The sequence below is a fragment of the Grus americana genome, chromosome 5 (genome assembly GCF_028858705.1).
Source record: "Grus americana isolate bGruAme1 chromosome 5, bGruAme1.mat, whole genome shotgun sequence".
Taxonomy (NCBI): Eukaryota; Metazoa; Chordata; class Aves; order Gruiformes; family Gruidae; genus Grus; species Grus americana.
In genome coordinates this window covers 60980816-60999423 of record NC_072856.1, presented here as the reverse complement: position 1 = coordinate 60999423, position 18608 = coordinate 60980816, and the positions used below count along the sequence as shown (strand labels likewise).

At 43.0% G+C, this 18608-nt stretch overlaps 1 protein-coding gene across 3 annotated transcripts; it reads right to left on the bottom strand.

The window, feature by feature from the left end:
- Positions 1-1009: 1009 nt before the first annotated feature.
- Positions 1010-17386, bottom strand: SIVA1 (SIVA1 apoptosis inducing factor). Of its 3 annotated transcripts, XR_008577211.1 has the most exons (5): positions 17214-17386; positions 16799-17005; positions 16239-16398; positions 10032-10103; positions 1010-1233 (listed from the first exon to the last, which is right to left on the bottom strand). XR_008577211.1 is itself a non-coding variant. In XM_054826088.1 (4 exons), exons 1-4 carry the CDS (start codon positions 17329-17331, stop codon positions 15688-15690), a joined length of 543 nt encoding a protein of 180 aa, XP_054682063.1. In that variant the 5' UTR covers positions 17332-17379; the 3' UTR covers positions 15485-15687. The 3 variants fall into 3 exon arrangements, 2 of the variants coding, with proteins under 2 accessions (XP_054682063.1, XP_054682064.1); XM_054826088.1 differs by lacking the exons at positions 1010-1233; positions 10032-10103 and adding an exon at positions 15485-15745 and having other exon boundaries at positions 17214-17379; XM_054826089.1 differs by lacking the exons at positions 1010-1233; positions 10032-10103 and adding an exon at positions 15487-15745 and having other exon boundaries at positions 16239-16395; positions 17214-17372.
- Between the last annotated feature and the right edge of the window lie 1222 nt (positions 17387-18608).

Genomic DNA, 18608 nt, shown 5'->3' with positions numbered 1-18608 from the left:
GAGAGCGTACGCTAAGTCAGATTTTTATCTCCAGTATCAGGATTTAGGATGGTGGCCCCAAATTAGAGGTTGCAATGTCTAGCGGGTTGCAGATGGAGTTGCAGAGAAGCCCACACGCGTAAAGCGTCTGCGAGAGTTGCATGGGTTTTCTGCCTGAGAAGTTTGGGAGATTACAAGTTAGGAGGAAGGTTTGATTTGTTTCACTGTATCTGAAAGAGCTTCAGAGGTAAAAACACATTTGAAGAAATGGGCGTATGGAAGAGGATCTTGTTTCTTCAGTGTTGCAAATGAGTGTTTGTCTTCCACTTTTAGCTCAATTTTCTTAATAACAGGGAGGTTAATTGCCACTAGAAGTAAAATGAAAAGAACACACAGTGCCTATAGCAAATGGGAGCTTATTATCCCCAATGCAGCTGAGTGTACAGACGTTTGGTAGCTCTGTCTAATGGAACATATGTTGCATTCTAATCAGGTGATGACTAGTTGCTCTCTGTCTGAAATCATTTTAAACAAAAACATTTTATTACAGTCATCCCTGTGTGTCACTTTTTTTTTCCTGTTTTTTAAAATTTTTATTTCAGGTTTTTTAACTGCTGGTCACCATTCTGGTTCTGCGAGTGTGGTGCGTTCTTTCTTGAGGACCAGGTCAAGGACTTTGTATGTGAAAACACTTACTTCCTTCTGTGGTTTTTCAGTGCTTGTAGCTCGGTTCTCAGTTTCTCCTTTGCTGAAGCACTGCTTCACATGGTTGTTTGCCTGTAACTGCTCACTGCCTGTTTCTCTAGAGATGGACTTTATGAACTTCTTCCTGTGTTAAATGTAACCTGGGTCTATGCTAAGATTCCATTTTTATGAATTTTTCCACACTGTTTCTTCATGTCTTCTGTCATATTACCATAACTGCTTGTATTTTGCATTTTCATCAGGACTTTGAGTTTGTTTCAAGAAGATAATGACAACACGGACAGTGGTTGCTTTATTTTCTGAATACCGAGGGTGTTTCCAATTCTGCACATTTTTCAAATAATACATAACCTTTACCCCACAGAAGATATTATAATTGATTACAAGAGTGAAAATTCTTCACAGAAACAGAGGAGACACAATCCTTACCGCAAATGTTGTGATCTTTAATTATTTGTAAACTCTGCCATATCTTATTTCCTTGCACTATTACGTTCTTATAGCACAGATGCTGTTAGCCAGGAAGTTGTTGTGTAGTACTGAGAAAACCTGCATCAGAACAAAAAATAGATTTTGTGATCTTCAGCACAACGCCTGGGAATTCATCAAAGTTGGATTAAAATGATCATAAAATGCATGCTTAAACATTATATTGATTTGGAAAAAAACAAGACCAGTAATAGTGTTGTGCCTTCAGCTTACTGAAGCACAGTGACTGGAAGAGATGGGACTCCTCTGGGGGAGTCTTGCTGGCCCTGCCAGCAGCAGAGGCACTGGGCTAGACCATCGCCAGCAGTCCCTGCCAACCTCTTCTAGATACAACAGTGTAGGTCCTGGATTTGAGAGCACATGCTTCAGTGAAGGAGGTTCTTCATGGGTTTTGCTCTGTTGTCTCTGGTATGTGTTTATACTTCCAGACTGACATGACCCGTCTGCTCCTTTCATACAATCTCTTGTGACTCAGCACCAGCCTCGCTTGCTTTGAGATGCTTCCAGTAGTACAAATCCCACATTTTTCTCGTTTTGTTTTATGTCGTTGGCTTGGGTCATCCCAAGTTCACTGCACTTACTGTTTTAAGCAAAGTATGTGTCTTTGTTGAGTGCATACATGGTTTATTGCATTACAGTTTTGTAAGTAATTTTCTCAGGGACTTGAGTACATTGTATTCTAGTATTTTGTCACTTGCAGAACTGGAGGTTGTGAGTGCATTCCTCTACAGCAGGAGCACCAACAGTTGCCATTGCATTGCTTGAGATGGGTGCAGGCAGGCTGGATACCCCAGGTTTCCTCCTGGCACAACTAGGAGAGAAAACCCCGAGTTATATTTACTCTTTTGCGTGAAGGATGACGTCTGCTTTGTGTTGGGCTTTGCACACTAACAGGATCTGTGGCCATTTCTGAAAGGCTACATTAACAGCATCACCACCGGGCACTTTCATCTCTGCTTGATTTTGGTGGTTGCAGCTTTTCCTTTGCACTGGGTCATGCCCAAAATCAATTCCTTTAATGTTCTTTTCACCTGTCTGACACAGGGCACTCAGAAATTGTTTCTAGTGCAGGCAGGAGCTGCCAGCTCCCTTAAGGTGGCCGGCACCTGGAGCTTCGAGCTCTGCCCCATGGATTTGCGTATGCTTCCAGTTTGCCAGCTGCTCTTCAGCATGCCAGTTTGACTTTGGTCTCCTGACAGAACCAAACCCAGCAGCTTACCACATGTCAGCAGCCTCAGAACGGCTGAGGGCAAGGTCTGCGATGTAGAGGCTCCTTAGCCTGAAATTGGCTTTTTATTCTTAATTCAGTGAAGTGCAAATCGGAAGAATGATTGCAACACCTCTTCCCACACACATGCCTGGCATGTGGGGATGATACAACATTTGAGTGATTTTTTTTTCTTTTTTTTAATAGCAAGTGAACTTTTACATAATGTATTTGCTAAATTGCTCCAATGATTTTTAAAGGTTTTACAGATGTGCAGAACGCTCAAAGCATAAGCCCTTTAATGAACTTCAATAATGAAAACGGAGTGATAATATTCTTAAATGGTTGCAGCATATAGTAAGCTTTCCATACGATATGGTCACCTGCTGCAATTGTTCTTATTCTGATATTATTGGGGGAAATGAAACTAAACAGGAAGACGGGAATACCTGCTGACTGTCCAGTAAGGGGTGTAAAGTGAAACTGGATAAAACAAAGTGGAAAGAGCAAGGTCACTTGGTGCAACTGCAGACTGGAAAGTTGCAGAGGAAGGGAAGAATAAGAAAGCAGAACAAAATGTACTTATTTACACAGGTGAGGTTGTCATAAATTTAATGTGTAACTAAGATAAAGGGATTAAACTTAGTATGTCCCTTTACTTGATTGTAAAACTTGAAACCACATAACCTTTCCAAAGTTTTACTTTCTGTGCCCATTTGCTCAGCTGTTAAGGAAGTGGAGATCAAAGGTGACTACTTGCTATTTAAAATGGATTTTTTTTTTTTTTTAATTCTAGTAAGCAGCTCACAGAGTTGTGATGAGGTTGGTGCCTCCTGGGCTGCCCACTAGTTTCCCAGGTAACTTGGAGAAACTTGTCACCTCTGTGCTTTGTTGGAGGCAGGAGAGGTATCCTAAGGAGATGGGAAAGCACTGAGGTTGACTGATGAAGTTGGTGTGTGAGTGACACAGTGGTGTCTGGGGTTCTGCTGTGCAAAACAGTCGTGTCATCTGGTGGCCCAGTTTTTATTCGCAGTCTCTCAATAAATGAAAAAACAGAGGCGCATGTTACAAGAAAGGAAAAGTCCACAAGGATACTTTTCAAACGTGGAAAAAACCCTAGATATAAATACACCAATTTTTCTAACAGGTTCAGCTGAAATGTTCACAGTACCAAGATGGAACTGTGCACACGTGAGTAACACATGACACGGGTGTGCAGACTGGCGGAGGCCCCGAGCACCCGAGGGCTGCTGGAGAGGAAAGCTGTAGCAGCACAAAGAGGCTTCCAGCGCCCCATCTGGAAAAATCCCCCGCAGAAGCCCAGGCAGTGAGCGATGCCATCTGTCTGGCTGCTGCAGAGCCCATCTTCCTCTCCTGGGAGCAGGGAAAAAGCTGGCACGTGGAGGTGGGCTTTCAGTTCCCTGCTGCACAGAGGCTGGATGCAGATTGCTGGGTGTTACCTGTGGAGACCAGGCTGCTCTGTTCTGTCCCCTCTCCCTTTTTTAGTCAAGTTTGTCTGAATTTCAGTTCTCTTTATTTTACCTTCTGACTTTTTTCCTGATAACACCTTCCTCCTTCCCCCGGCAAGAAACAAAGGATTTCTTCTTGCTCTTCTCCCCTGCCTTCTCTCATTCTTTTTTATGCCTTCCTAGCCTATTTCAGATCTTCTTCTGCAGTCCCTTCTAGAGTTCTATTATGAACTGACATAGTATCTCTTACTTTAAATATTTTCTTTTGGGCAGTGTCCTGATGCTGGATGCTCCTTGGGTCACTGTGGAGACCTGAGAGACCCAATACACAGCTAGGCTCCCTTTTCAACAGTACAAGGAAGTTGAAAGACTCCCTTTCCTTGGTCTCTCAGACAAGTGCAGATTTAATGAGCAAAAAGAGGAACAGCAGTTAAAGCCTATAGTGCAGTCCTTCTCCCATCAGCACTACCTGGTGTGGCGCAGGAACTGGAACGAAGGCCTGGCAGTGGCCTGCAGCGCAGGTCAGGACTGTGCCCGCTGCTGGTCTGGCTGTGGTGGCTTTCCTAGAAGGTACAAAATACTGAAGACAAACAAGTATTTCACTTTAGGGATGGACATATTAGCTGTACTCTATCAATGAGATCTTATTTTGGATACTACAGTTCCTTAATGCAAAGCTGGGTGAGTTAATCTTGTCACCCGACCAAAACCTATAGGACTACTTTACATTGACTATAGAACCTGCATCCTCAGGGTTTCCTGTAGAGTCTTGACTGATGTGTTATGGCATGAATACCAAAGAAAACAGCATGTCTCCCGTTGAGTTTTGAAGTGATTTATTATTCCTGTTGATATTTTTAACATCCTTTCTGCTGCAGAAGCACACCTAGAAATCTCTAGGGTAAGAAGAGGAGGTAACTGCCCAGCACCTTTTGTCATTCACTCCTGTTTCTTCAGTAGAGTTAGAAGGGAGTTGGTTGCTTTCAGAAAATAAATCTGGTCATCCCTCACTGTCTGACATCCATTTCTGTTCCAGCACATCCCTAAATTTGTGTGGTTTTCCTGATGGTAAATGTAAGATACCTGAGGAAAGCAAGACAGACCCTTCCTCTGCCCTTTATCTAGCTTATCTTTTCATTATGGTGTAACTATCAAGTTTAACCTATCCAGAGTTCTTATAAAAATACAGTTAAATCCCTGATAAGACATTGACTGAAAATTGCTGATGGAAGACATTTACATATTTTTAACTCTTTAAAAAATTCATAAACTCTTTAAGAGCTCTTTAAAATCTGGAAACCTAACACCAACCTTCTTCACCATCCTCAAGTCCGCTGCCTCGGTCTGCAGCCTGTACATCCTGAGACCTATTTAATCCCCTTTTCTAGCAGGTCCGACTCAACAAAATGGGTTAAACTCTCAGATGCAAGACTTACTATGTCCTTTCCCATCCTACTTCTGCAGAACCACTGAGGCTTTCCATCTCTGGCGCCCATCCCTCATTATCCCCTAGGACCCCACTGATCTAATTTTCTAAGAGGAACTGGGGGAAGTCCTGCCAGGCAGCTCTGTGGAAGTTGCCCAAGAAGTTTCAACACCCTATTCCTGGATGATACTGTCCCATCCTATAGTTACCCTGCTTGGCTCCAGCTAGTCTGCAGATGCAGCTTCAAAATAAAATCAAGACAATATAACCTCCATATCACTCCTACCCCCCCCCCGTCTTTATTTAGGCAGCTGAGTGAAATGCAAACATATGGACTCCATAAATTCTTTTGTGAATGGCCCTGTGTTAAATACTCAGCCAAAGCAATGGTTATCATTAAACAAATAATGACAACACTAGAGTGTAACATATATGCAGGATGAGACCCTCAGCTGCGTAGCTCAGCTTGCCTGATGACACCAGGCTGGTTTACACCAGGCTTGGTGTTAGTGCAATCAGCTAACTGCTACAAAACCAACAAAGAATCCACACAATCCTCTTGCAAACCTTAAAGAAGCACTCTGGCAGCTCACTAAGCTCTGAATGAAATGATGCTTTGTAGTGTTTGCAGAAGAATGGTGCACGATAGCAAATCTTTCAATAAACACTCAGCATAATCAAGAATGTAGCCACAGCGAAGCAAACCAGACTAAAACAACTGAAATAAAATACTGCTGGAGACAGGTTTAAATATAGACTGACTCAAAAGCATGTGAAGAACAGTTCTGCTGGGGCAAACTGTCTCTCAGTAATATGAAATGCCATAGGGAATGTGTCAGACTAGTTTGCTGCAACAAACACACACACATGCACACCCTCTCCGGCCTACTGAATTTTTTTTGGTAATTGATGGTACATTCTTACGTACAATCTAGATATTCCCAAAGCTTTCTGAACAGTAATGAAACTATAGAGCACATTACATCAAAATAAATATCAAAATAATGATCTTAAATTTATGGCACACCTTCCAAGGAGCTCAGTTCATAGCACTTTTGCTTGTGTGGCATCTGACCAGATATTGTCAAAACCCATTCTTACAGGGTGCTGCAGGGTACTATAACTTAAGTGATTCATGCATGCAGCTGTTGGAACTGCTTGTTGGGTTGTGAAAAAGCTCACGGTGCCAAGTGCTGATCTAAGAGAACTCAGATCTCCCTCAGCCGCCTTGGCTCTGAGTTGTTACTGAACAACAGATGGTAGCATGAGTTAAGCAAACTCAGAAAATATTCTGAGTGGAGGAATAAAGTTAAAAGCCTCACAAGAACTGAAGTTCTCGAGAAAGTGCAGAGAATGAGTGTTGAGGCTTGAACTAGTTTTCATGTCCAAGCGATGTACGCCACTAAACATTAAAGGGTAGTCTCATTTCTGACAGTGTTTCTGAAGCACTCATTATTATGAAATTTTTCATTGAACTTGAGCAGAAGACACTACCTGTGAAATTAATATTACAGACATTTCAGATACAGCTCAAAGCCACAACTCTCGCGTATTAAGCTATACTTGCACTGTAAAACACAACCACAGACAGTATCTGGCACTAAGGAAAAGATGAAAGAAACCCAAATCACATAATTTTGCAGTAGATTACAAGCACTGGCAGCATCATGAGCTTCAAGGATCTCTTCAGCAGAGCAGGGACGGCACTATGCTTCCGCAAGTAGAAAACTTACTAGTGTTAGCGTGAACAGAAATGCACAAGCTTTTGCTGTATCCATCAGCAGCATCAGCACAGAAGGGACAAAGTCAGTACAAGATGTAAGAAAAAAAGGTTATAGCAATGATCCTAAACACAAATACATGGATATATAAAAGTGCATGGAGTAAACAAAGAATGGGAGACTTGTACCAGTGAAGAGGGAAAGTCCCTCTAACTTGGTTTACAGTAACTTCTAGTTCTTGCTCTCACTAAGTGCACTCCAGTACTGGATAGGTGAGGACCAAAAGGTATTTTCAGGACTTACAGATGCTTGTGTTGAACAGTGCTGATACAAACTCACATGAACAAAGCAGTTTTCTACAGGCCTTCTTTGCTCCACACAATGGCTAAATAAGAAAGTTCTTTCAATTCATGTGAAAATCAGAACCCATCTAAATACACAGGTATCTTAAACCAGTGCTGTAAGTAGCAATACATGTGACTACACCCAAATGAGACCAAGTTCTCTCAGAGAAGTGAGGACTTCCAGAACAACATGGAGTTAAACCACTCAGCAGAATATGAAACAAGGTATGAAGGAAGTATTTGAGCTGGCTTTCTTCTTTTAACATTTTTGTGAGGATACCGTGAAAATTTGCATATTGAGTATGTATTTTCAGCCTTACATTTTACTATGCTTTAATTCCTTATACTTCATCCAAACTGACAACAGTCCTAGGTTTCTAACCTTGTTTTTACTGGGTTTAAAAGTATTTTAAAATCTACTTTGGGGCAGTAAATGATCTTGCTATCATGGAAAGAGAAATCAGAGCAATCAGATTACTCATTTAGTGAGGTATTACTCAGTGCAAGAAAGCGTGGGAGAGTCTAGCTCCTAAAATGAAACTTGCTGGGACAGAGATACAGAAAAGTGCATTAGTTTGTGTATGCAAGTTACTTAGTTGAAAAACTAGTTAGTTATTTAGGCTCAGGTATCTATATTCTGTGGTGCTGCACTCTACAGCACAACTCACCAAAACACTTAAGGATATGAGTAAGTTTCATCATATCAGTAGTTCTAGCAGAGTAAACAGGATGTAAGAGTGGACATACTCCAACCACATATCCTTTTACCAGTTCCTCATTTCTGACAGCTAGCAGTATTCGACGCTTAGGAGAGCGTCAGCAGAACGCAGCAGGTCTAAGAGTGCTGAGGAGTTTCAACAGTACTATAAATTCCTACATGCATTCAAAGCACCGTACATGAACATACAGCCTTGCAATCCCCAAAATATCGTAAAATACTTGTGGTTTTGATAGACTCTGAAGGCCACAGATGTGCCCCTCCTGTGAACTGGAAGTCACCAGGCTTCCTGTCGATTAGTGTCTCTGCACTGTGGGGTCCTGAGGACAACTACAGCCTCTGTATGCAACAGGAACGCCTCCGGACTCATGCTGCCTCTGCTCTTGCTGCTGCAGCCCAACACCACTTGCCTTTACCACAGCAGGGACACGCCGTGACCGAGGCCCTTTTCCGCAAAGTTGTCTTCCAGTCAGCCAGCACCCAGCCTGGGCTACGGATGGAGCCAGGGCAGGACTTTGCACCTGCGCTCACCAAAGCCAGAAGGCCCATCCAGGAGGCCCCTGCCAGCCCACCCTACGCCTTGTTGAGGCTCCTGTGCTGCTCCCCTTCACATACTGACCAGTGCCCCCAAGCCAGCACCACCCAGGGACGGGCTACGGGCCTGCTCTGTCCCATCGTCCAGGTCATTGGCAAAGACATCCAATAGCATCAGCTCCAGTGACAACCCCCGAGGAACGCTACTGGTAATCAGCTGCGGGTTGGGTTTGCCCTGCCTGTCACAGCCCGTGGTGTCTGACAGTCCAGTGAAGCTTCTACCCACCTTACAGTTCACCTGTCCAAACCATACCTCTCCAATTCGGCTCCTACAACAGTACTTTGGGGGACTTGTGTTGAAAGCCTTGCTAACGTCAAGGTGACTGACGTCCATTTCCTTTACCTGGCGATGTTCAGTTAGGTCAGTCAGACATAATTTGCCCTTGACAAATCCATTTTGACTGTTCCCAATTATGTTCTTGCCCTTCACATGCCTGAATGTAGTGCAGGACACAGCTTTTGTGAGGATTCACACTATCATCTTCCTGCGGACTGAGGTCAGACTGACCAGCCCGTAATTCCTCAAATTGTTCTCTTCGAAGAATGGCACAGCTCTCACCTTTTCTCAGTCACGAGGACCATCCCCAGTTGCCTCTGCCATTCAAAGGCAAAGGACAGCAGCCTTCCAGTGAGGATAGCCTGCTCGCCCAGCACCCTCCGGGACATTTCAGAATCCAGCTTTACAGTCCTACTATTGGCACAGCAGTCACCGTACTCGTCCACATCTTTAGGAGAAGCAACTTGTGATATGTTAATTTGATGTAACAAAATGTGCAATGTGACATAAGGTGTTTGCATTTGGGTTTGTTTGGGTTTGTTTTTTAAGAAAATAGTGATATAACTTACATATCATCTGGCACATAAATACTCTTGTTTATGATACTGATACCTTAAAATTCAAAGAAAAAAATGATGTGTTCAATTTATGTTTATGCACATGATTTACATTTTGCTTTTGTCTTTGCAGACAGCAAAATGGTCCGTTTTGCATTTCAGGCTGTATTTTGTGAATGGTACAAAGTATTTTTGCATAAAAAAATCAGTTTTGGAAGCATTTGGTTTGGACCTACAGATTTATGAGGGAGATATTTTAAACAACCTCCCTCCCCCAGCAGTCCAATTATAACAGTATCAATCAAGCTCTGAGGACTTGAGAAAAAACTAAGAACTTGGGTAACAATCTACACAAAACTAACATAGTGATGCCACCCTGTGGCTATAACATGAAACTTCTACTGAAAAGGTAGGACGAATGGTTACGTTTTATTAAGTCTCTAATCAGATTAAAGTGGACTTCAGCACAAGGAGCTGCTGGCAGTTTTTGGAACCTTCAGTGCAAGTTTAAGAGCATGTGTATGCAGAACAGATGAAGATAGTACCTGGTGAAACTGCGTTGATTTTGACATTGCTGTGCAGGTTATCAGGTGGACATCTGGCCCTACTGCCTACAACTGTATTTATGAGGGAAAGAAACAGAAAAAGATCCGTTTCTTACACAGTAAGTGACAACAGAACAAATGAGAACGAGATCATAACTTCAGCCATTACATTTGAGTAAAACAATGTAAGAAAATTAAATAAATCTTAAAGTTTAAAGTAAATCCTATAACCACAATGTGTTTAAGCAATAATAATCTCTGCAATAGATAAGTAATATAACATCTATCATTAGGTTTTAATGGAAATCACAACCATGAGAAGTAAAACCCTGTAATAAAAGTGTAAACTATAATAATTTGATTCCAGCTGAGGCTTTTCCTTAAGGAAAAAAACAAAATAACAAAAGCCCAGAATACATGACACTAGCAAATATCATTAAAACTTGTAGTATAATGGTAGCAGTTCAAAATACAATGAACTATAAAAAGTATATTTCAATTTCTTTAGAAAAAAGTATCTATACAAAAGAACAAGATAGAAGAGTTATGTATATAACCGTGATAGTCATTAAAATACTATAAAATATACAGTGATCACTTTCACTCTATTGCAATTTTAATAATTTAAAATAAAAAGATTTAGAATCATTTTCCTCTGATTTTCTATCCACAAGAAGCATTCAGTGGTCTTTGAATTACATAGCTCCTATTTATTTTTTAAAGAAGCATTAACATTTTCTGAAGCCTCTTGGCCACTTTTAATAGGTTAACCAATTTGCTTCAGTACAAACAAAACACAATGTTCAAAGCTTTGCTACATTCCCCAGTAAGATTCAGTAATGAAAAACCCTAAAGAGAGCAGAAGAAACAGCAGAAGGAAACTCAGCATCAGGGTACACATGGTCTTTCTTAGCCTTATCTGTCCTCGTGCAAAAGCTTGCTGGAAGAAAGATGCTCTCCTGGAAGAGCCTCCTACCAACCCTCTCATTTCACATTTGCAAAGCTGTAATACCCAACATTATGCAACAAAGCTCGGCGATACAATCTTTGTGCTGCTCTAGCAGTGTTGTTCTGCCCATTGGTAAAGTGCTTCCGTTGGGTGGTTTGAGGTTCTCCTCCCTCTGCTTGGACAACCCCACACATTTCTACAATAGCTTGGGATCTAAGCTTAGTCTGACAATCGGTAGTAAACCGCTCATAGAACAGAGGACAAGCTTGACATATACAGAATAAACTGTGGAGATAGATACACTGCCATGCTCTATACTATCTGGAGTTTCCCCAAGCACTGAGGACTTCATGTCTAAGTACTCAGCACTACTGGAATCCAGATGGAAGGTAAAGGCAGCACAAATAGCCAACAGTTGCATCATCTGCCACAGTGAAACAATATTAAAACTAACCAAAAATTACAAGGGAGCAGTACATCTAAGTTTGTACACATACAGCATAGGTGGGAGTTTAGTATTGGTTAAGTTTTGCTAGGATTCAATTTTTTAATCCAGTCTGATCTTGTCAAAACACAAAACTATCAAGCAACTACTAGTAAGGTTCTGCACGGTGAAAGAGAAGTATGTATAATTTGCATAGTGCTGGCATTTTCTGTTGTCTAACCAATTCACCTATAGGCTAGCTGTGCTTTTCAAAACAATCAGGTCTAACAAATCTAGGCACAAAGATACTGTTTCCACTTCTACTTCTTGGTTGCACCTCTTCAGAGAAGATTCAGAAGATTTAAACAATTTGTAGATTGCTGCCACTTCTTAGTATCTCATGCCTGATGGTCGCAAATACAGCACGGAAGCAAAGCATGAATGTTTTACCCATATTCATAAAGAAAAAAACGAACGGCCTCATCTTTCACTTACACCTAAATAACTTGGGGTTTGTGCCCCGTCCCAAGACAAAATACAGCTGCATCTAGTTATCACCTACTCAGAGAAAAAAGAAAAAAAAGGTCATGAATTGGCTACAAGTCAGGGTCCAAATGGGTAGGATGCCGAAATGATGAGGGGAAGAGGCGCAGGTGCTGGCTGTATTAAATAAAAAATGTACCAATCACGCAATGGCACTGGTTAGATTTGTGTCCAGAGGTACAATTTTTTATTTTTTTAGGGTGTCTGGATCATCTATGGAATGGCTCACTTCTCTTGGAAAGCAAACAAATTTCTGACCTGATCTGCAAAACATATAGGAATTACTCACTGCAGGCACAGAACTAAGGTGATTTGTGTAACCACCAAATCTGATCTACCCAACCAAAACACAACACTACTATGAGGTATGCCTGTAATGGAGAAATGCTAATGAAGGAAGTAACTCAAGTGTATTGATCTTTTTAATGAAGTTCTTCATAATATTGTGTGGTTCTGTTCTAATGCAAATTGTAGATACTGAAGACTACCCACCTTCAATTGTCCCTAAAGGAATATATGGTATCTCTGAAACCATACATTTCTAGTATTTACTCACATACTAGGCTTAAAGAAAATTGGTTTATCCTGATCAGATCAGTTGACTTCCTTTTAGACAGAAAACTGTGCTCTTTGAGACATATTTCACCAGTAATGATATAGAGGCCTCAGAAGAAGTTTCTCATCCATCTGTAAAACCATTACCGTAGGATATTTTCACCCATCAATATCCTGGCTCCTCAGAGGATCTCCTTCCCTTTGAATACCAGGCAAACTTTGATTTTTGACACTTTGCACTGAATAGGAGGGGAAGAACATATAAGAACAACAAAGCACAGTATAAAAACCAATTTCCTGTTCAACTAATAAACCAGACAATTTCTCTGGCTCTCATATGCAGTCCTAGGAGTACCCAATGTACAGCTCTATGAGCAGTGGCAACAGACAACGCCTTGTGAGTAGGAGTTATTTAGACAAAGAGAAAAATCTTTGGATCTCTCACCCAAAGATTCTTCCCTTCCCATAAGTTTTCTCTGTAGGAAATATAAAGATATAAAAACAGTCCCCACTCCTACCTCCCATTGTTCATCTAAGAACTGCAGGACTAGAGCAAGAACTTTCCTCAATAGTGAGACTGGAGTCTTTGGGGAGATACAAGCACACAAGAAGCAGTTTTTTCATACCTTCTGAGCTGGTAACCACTTAAAAAACCCCATTTCTTACATGTATGATGCACCACCCCATGCAAGAGTTGACTACACTGTTCTGTGCTCCTCCTGCCCTGCTCCTCCTAGCCTCCAACCATTCTTTTCCAGCCCTCCCTGCTTTTGTCTTCTCCCAGCTCTTGACTCCGCATCAGGTATCTGTCCTAATGAACAACCATCTTTCAAGGGGTACGCTAGAGGATAACAAATAAGAACTTTAAGCTACAAAATCCATGTCATTGTTTACAGGGGACAGCTTTCTATGAAATACAGCAGTGACTAAATGAGCTAAAAACCCCGTATCTATCAACTACTCTGAAACATAAATCATTTGTAAACAACATGTCTCATCTCTCCAGAAGCCTAGAAGCAAAACAGTATTTTCAGTCTCTTGCCCTTGGGAGAGAATGAGGAAAAGCAGATGCATACTTACAGGTTTCAGTTTGAAAAATATGCTTCACTGAAAAACATTTTTGTTCACTGCTTAGAGCTTAAAATGAAACAAAGCCAAGTTTTAAAATTCTTTCCTAAAACTAACATTTAAATGCAGTAACCCACAGATTCTTCCCATTCACAAAACTCAGCTTTGTGTTTTAAGATGATGACCACAGGAACAACATTTTTACCTGCCCTATGATACCTGACAGCTGGGAACTGCACCAGGGATCTGCCATCAGCCTGACAATCTATTACAGTTTTGAAGACACAGGTAATACTGTGGAATTACTGCACACTCTAATATTTTTACTACTAGCTCACCTGACTGACATAGACTTTTGTTTGGTTTGGAGGTGGGGACAAGATACATTTTACAGTTGCTCAAAATCAGGACTGGAGTAAGAACTAGCAAACCCTCCCATTTTAACCGGCTACAAAGCATGCAGAACAGGGAAAAAAAAAATGAGTCACCAGCCAGACTACGCTAGCACACAGACGGCTGACGTAGTAGCAAAGTGACCCTCCCCAGGATACCCTAAAGGGCACAAATGCTTTTACAGTGTCTCTGCATAATTACACAAGGTATTACACTGGGGCGAGAAAGTACTTCATCTTGCACCTCACTGTGGCTGATATATCCAGAGCCATGCGCTGTGCAGCTATGAAGAAGTAGTACTATTCAGCAACAGCTATCACCCACCCTTTGCTAAAGCATTTACTGTTCTGTTTGGTTAGTTGCGGTATTCTGAAATGTAAAAAACACCCAGTATGCTTTCAAAAGCATGTCAGATAAAGATGTCCCCACAAGAGAATTACATCTCTCAACTTGCTTTGCAAGGGCCTTTCAATTTCTTCAAATAGAAATTGCTACAGGAGAGGGGCAGAGGTTAAAAAAAAAGTTACTCAACGCAAAACATACTAATCATACTTGAGAAAACTAGGAAGCATGAGTGGCAGACTTTGCTTTGGGAATGCAGGGCAAATAATTTGAGAAACAGAACATTAGCTAGGAGTGCCAGGAGCATTTCTTTTTTCTCTCAAATCTGTTCTTTTTTTCCTACTGTGTGAAATCAGCCACTTAAGTCATTGATTTTCCTGAAGTAAAGACCACTGTTGTTTTGTCTTACACATTGTTGGTTTGCAAAATGGTAAGTCTGGTGTTATTTGTAAACCATAGCAAAAATAGTAAAAGAAAATTACTTTGAGGGGCTTTCCAGTAGTACTTGATGATAGTCTCACTCCCACGGCACCAACAATACTAAGCAAACCAGACTCAGCAGCAATGTGGAAGGAAAGTGAGGCATGAGCTAGTTTATGGAGATGTACACTTGAGTGCTGACGATTTTTCGGACCACTTTGTGAGCTATTTTTGAGTGGGTACTCAGGACAATATGAAGTTTGCAGTGCAGATGATCAGCTTATACAAAAAAGCCACCTTCCAAGAAAGATCTTGCAAGGACAGCACAGGAAAACTAGTCTTTAACACTTAACTATTGAGAAAAGCTTTTCTGCTCCAAGTCTAGTGTACCATTATTCTATCAAAGTTACCATGGAAAGAACAATTAAAACCATTCAAGCTGTCCGTAAGCATAAGATGTTTGTGACAGTTTAAAAAAATTAATCAGAAATTCCCTCTTTGGAAAAGCCTTCAGGCCCGGCTGACTTTCCCAGTTAGCTCACAAAGAAAATTGTGTGTGTCCAGAATAGATTTACACTCACCTGAAAGCACTCAAGGAGCAACTGATGTCTATTCTGATCCCACAAAAGCATGTTCTAGCATGAGTGACAAGTGGAGAGACACTGAATGAATATTCTGAATTCTTTATCAAATAAGGAACACCAGATAAGAGAACAAAGTGTCCCCTTCCAGATAGGTATATCACAACTAGGGACAAAGAGAAAGTTGACTCAAAATAATCTAGAAATCCTCAAAATATAAAAGTTTATTTAGCTACAATATTAAAAAGTACAATATAAAGATATAAAACATAGAAATTTCGTAATTAGTTCACATGCTAAAAGGATTAAGTGACCAGCCGTAAGGAGGAGACTTCATGAAATTTATGGACATCTTAGCAATAAAGGCTATTTCATCAAGTTTCAGACTTGATATATTGAACAACCATTGCAGAGAACTTGCTCTCCCACATCACCATAACTAGGAAAAAAAAAAAGAAAACCGAAAGAAACAAAGTCAGTGTGTCTACTGTTTCTGGAACGTAACAAAGAATGCCATCCTATTCCATTATCAACTGTAACCTTGGGACTCCCACACAGCACACTCAGTATTTCCTTATATCATAGAACTGGTAACAATGATGGCAAAAACTTAAGACGACTCCTTGGGAGCATATTCATTTATCACTGGCCAGCATACTATATTGCTGGCAGGAAAGCAAAAGGATTTTTTGCCTCCTAGAACATTTAAATGAGAAGCTAAACTAGACTTGGACTAAGACTAATTAGCCTACTTCACATCAGCATTTTATTCTCCATGTTTCAGACAGTTTTACTGCTGCTAAAGCAACATAAGAAGAGTTCCAAGGCCATCATGTGGATGAGCTAGGTATCTTGTTGGGTTTTCGCATGCTACAGCCAATTTTCAGGGTGTAAGTAGTTAAAATAAGCTTAAAATTTCAGAAGGCACTTACTCAATAGTAGAACACAAAGAACAGGTAACTGTGTTACAGCAGCTGCAGAGCCTGCTGCAGTGCTGGCAGACGAACCGGTCACACTGTGTACATGCTTCCTTGACATCAGCAGTCCTTACACAGGATGAACACGCTTTAGAAACTCCCACAGGTGGAACTGCTAGGAAAAGATGCAATTAAAAAGAGATGTACAGCAAAACAGAAAAAGCATCTGGAAGTTCTGAGAACCGTAGAGTGTGGTATCTTCACTCAGCGTTAGAGCTACAGGTGGCAGCACTTTGCAGAACACACTTGCAGGCACCGGCACAGGCCCCACTGCTTCCAGCTTCGTTGGTTCTTTTTTTATTCAATGGCAAGACCACTAAGATACTGTCAAGCAGACCAGATATGCAACAATTTCTAAATCCAGCAGTGAAGCCCAAATCTAACAGCTCCTTTAAAAAAAAGGGGGAAATAAAGAAGAACTACGGAGGGACACACACACCCCCGCCCGACGAGTGCCATGAAGCCCGGGGGACGGACAGCAGTGCCGGCCGCCTGCCCGCGGCGGAGCCACTCACCCTTCTCCGTGGCGGCGGGGCGCCTCAGCAGTTTCCCGTCGTGGCCGATGAAGAGCTGCTCGCTCCAGCGGCGTCCCGCGCTGCCGTCCTGGGCCTCCCCGCCCGGCTCCGGCGAGCGGGTGACCGCACAGGTGGCGGCGGGGCTGGCGGGCCAGGCACCCTCCATGTACGCCTGGGCGCCCCTGAAGAGCAGCCGCCGGGTCCTCTCTGCCGGCGGGAGAGGAGAAGAGAGTTAGGGGCGGCTTCCCCCCCACACACCCCGCCGCCAGGCCCGGGAGGGGGCGGGCAGCGAGGCGCTGCCTCGCCGGAGCGGCCGTTAGGAGGCAGAGGCAGCTGGGGAGGCCTGCGGGCACAGGCCGGGCCCGGCGGGACGGCGGCTCCGGCGCTTCCCCCTCCCCTCCACTCCCCGCCTCACCGAAGACCTCCCGGCGGTACTCCTCGCCCCGCACGCCGCGGCTCAGCTCCCGCAGCCCCACGCGTGTTTTCAGCTGGAGCGGGGCCGCCTCCCCAAAGGGGCAGGAGCGCTTCGGCATGGCGGGCCCGGCACCGCCTCCCACGGACACCGCTTCTCCGTGGCGTAACGCCGCGCCCGGCCAATGGCGGGCGGCAGCGGCGAGCGCGAGGCGATGGGCGGGGCGGGCGATGGCGGCGTCGCCTCAGGCCCGGCCCCGGAGAATCCTCCCGTCCCCTCCCCTCGCCTCCCCTCACCGGCCTGAGGTGTTTTGGAGCCGGTACCGCTCGGTTCGCTTCGCAGGGTTCCCATTGCAGGAAAATTTCGCTTTCCACCGCGTCCCGAGGGCCCGCTGCCGCCCGCCAGGGTCTGCGGCACCCGGCCGGCCCTGCCGCTCCACCCGCCGCCGCTCCTCACGCGTCTCGACGGCTGGAAGTCATCTCCTCCGTGCGTCCGGCCCTTGGGCCTTTAGAACCCGACAGGATGAAGCAAAACAGGGTTCTGAAACTTGGGTTTGTCAATAAACCCTCGTTCCCCGTTAACATTTTCAGACTCATCTTCCTTTCTGACAGTCCTGCAGGTTATGTTTGTGTTCAGGCTCAGGTAGTTCTTCCTAAAACTTAAACTGCCTGCCACAGTTTTAGCTGTCTAAATGCTGTAGAACCAATGAAAATGTGCACAAGTGCAAGAATCCACTTTTTTTTTTTTTTTTTTTTTAAACCACCAAGGAGGCTGGTCAGCTTCTGTCTGGCCACGGTGCTCCTCAGCACCTGCTAACACAAGAGCAGACACCACTCATGGCCTCAGTGGGGTTTCAGGGACTGCTCCTTGGTTTCAGTTAAATCACGGAGCTCCCTGAGACTTTCTGCTGTCATTGTGTGAGAGGAAATAACTACAGTTAATTTCCTGTTTATATGGAAGCTGTCAATAGCAGCCTAGATGTAGTTTCACGGGTTTAAATTCTAAGTAGCAGTCAGTCTGGTTACTGTGCATAATTTGGAAATACATTGTTTCCCTCAGGGCAAATGAGACCTTTAAAATTGGTGTTGGTGTTCCTGGTACAATGTTTTGTGTCATTTCAAGAAGGTTTCTGAATTCAAACTTTCACCTGTATATGTGCTAGGATTCTGGAAAAAGTCACGACCGAGTATAGGAGTGATTTTTCCATCAGTGAACACCAAAACCATGTTTACACTGGCTGCTGAACTGCTATTAGTTGGCAGGTACAACCACACCAATTTCATACAGGTTAATGTGATTTTTTTTTTTTTCTGTAGAGCCGATCAGCCCAGCCTTGTGGTCTGTGGAGTGGAAGCTATGGTTGTAATGCACAGTAATTCACAAAAATCCCTTCCGAAC

What these genes read in the sequence shown, in the direction of transcription:
- SIVA1 (XM_054826088.1), bottom strand. Translation starts at nt 17,331, where the DNA reads ATGCCGAAGCGCTCCTGCCCCTTTGGGGAGGCGGCCCCGCTCCAGCTG. An exon ending in GTACCGCCGGGAGGTCTTCG is followed by an intron (nt 17,006 to 17,213) that starts GTGAGGCGGGGA and finishes TCCCGCCGGCAG; the next exon opens with AGAGGACCCGGCGGCTGCTC. An exon ending in CCCCGCCGCCACGGAGAAGG is followed by an intron (nt 16,399 to 16,798) that starts GTGAGTGGCTCC and finishes ATCTTTTCCTAG; the next exon opens with CAGTTCCACCTGTGGGAGTT.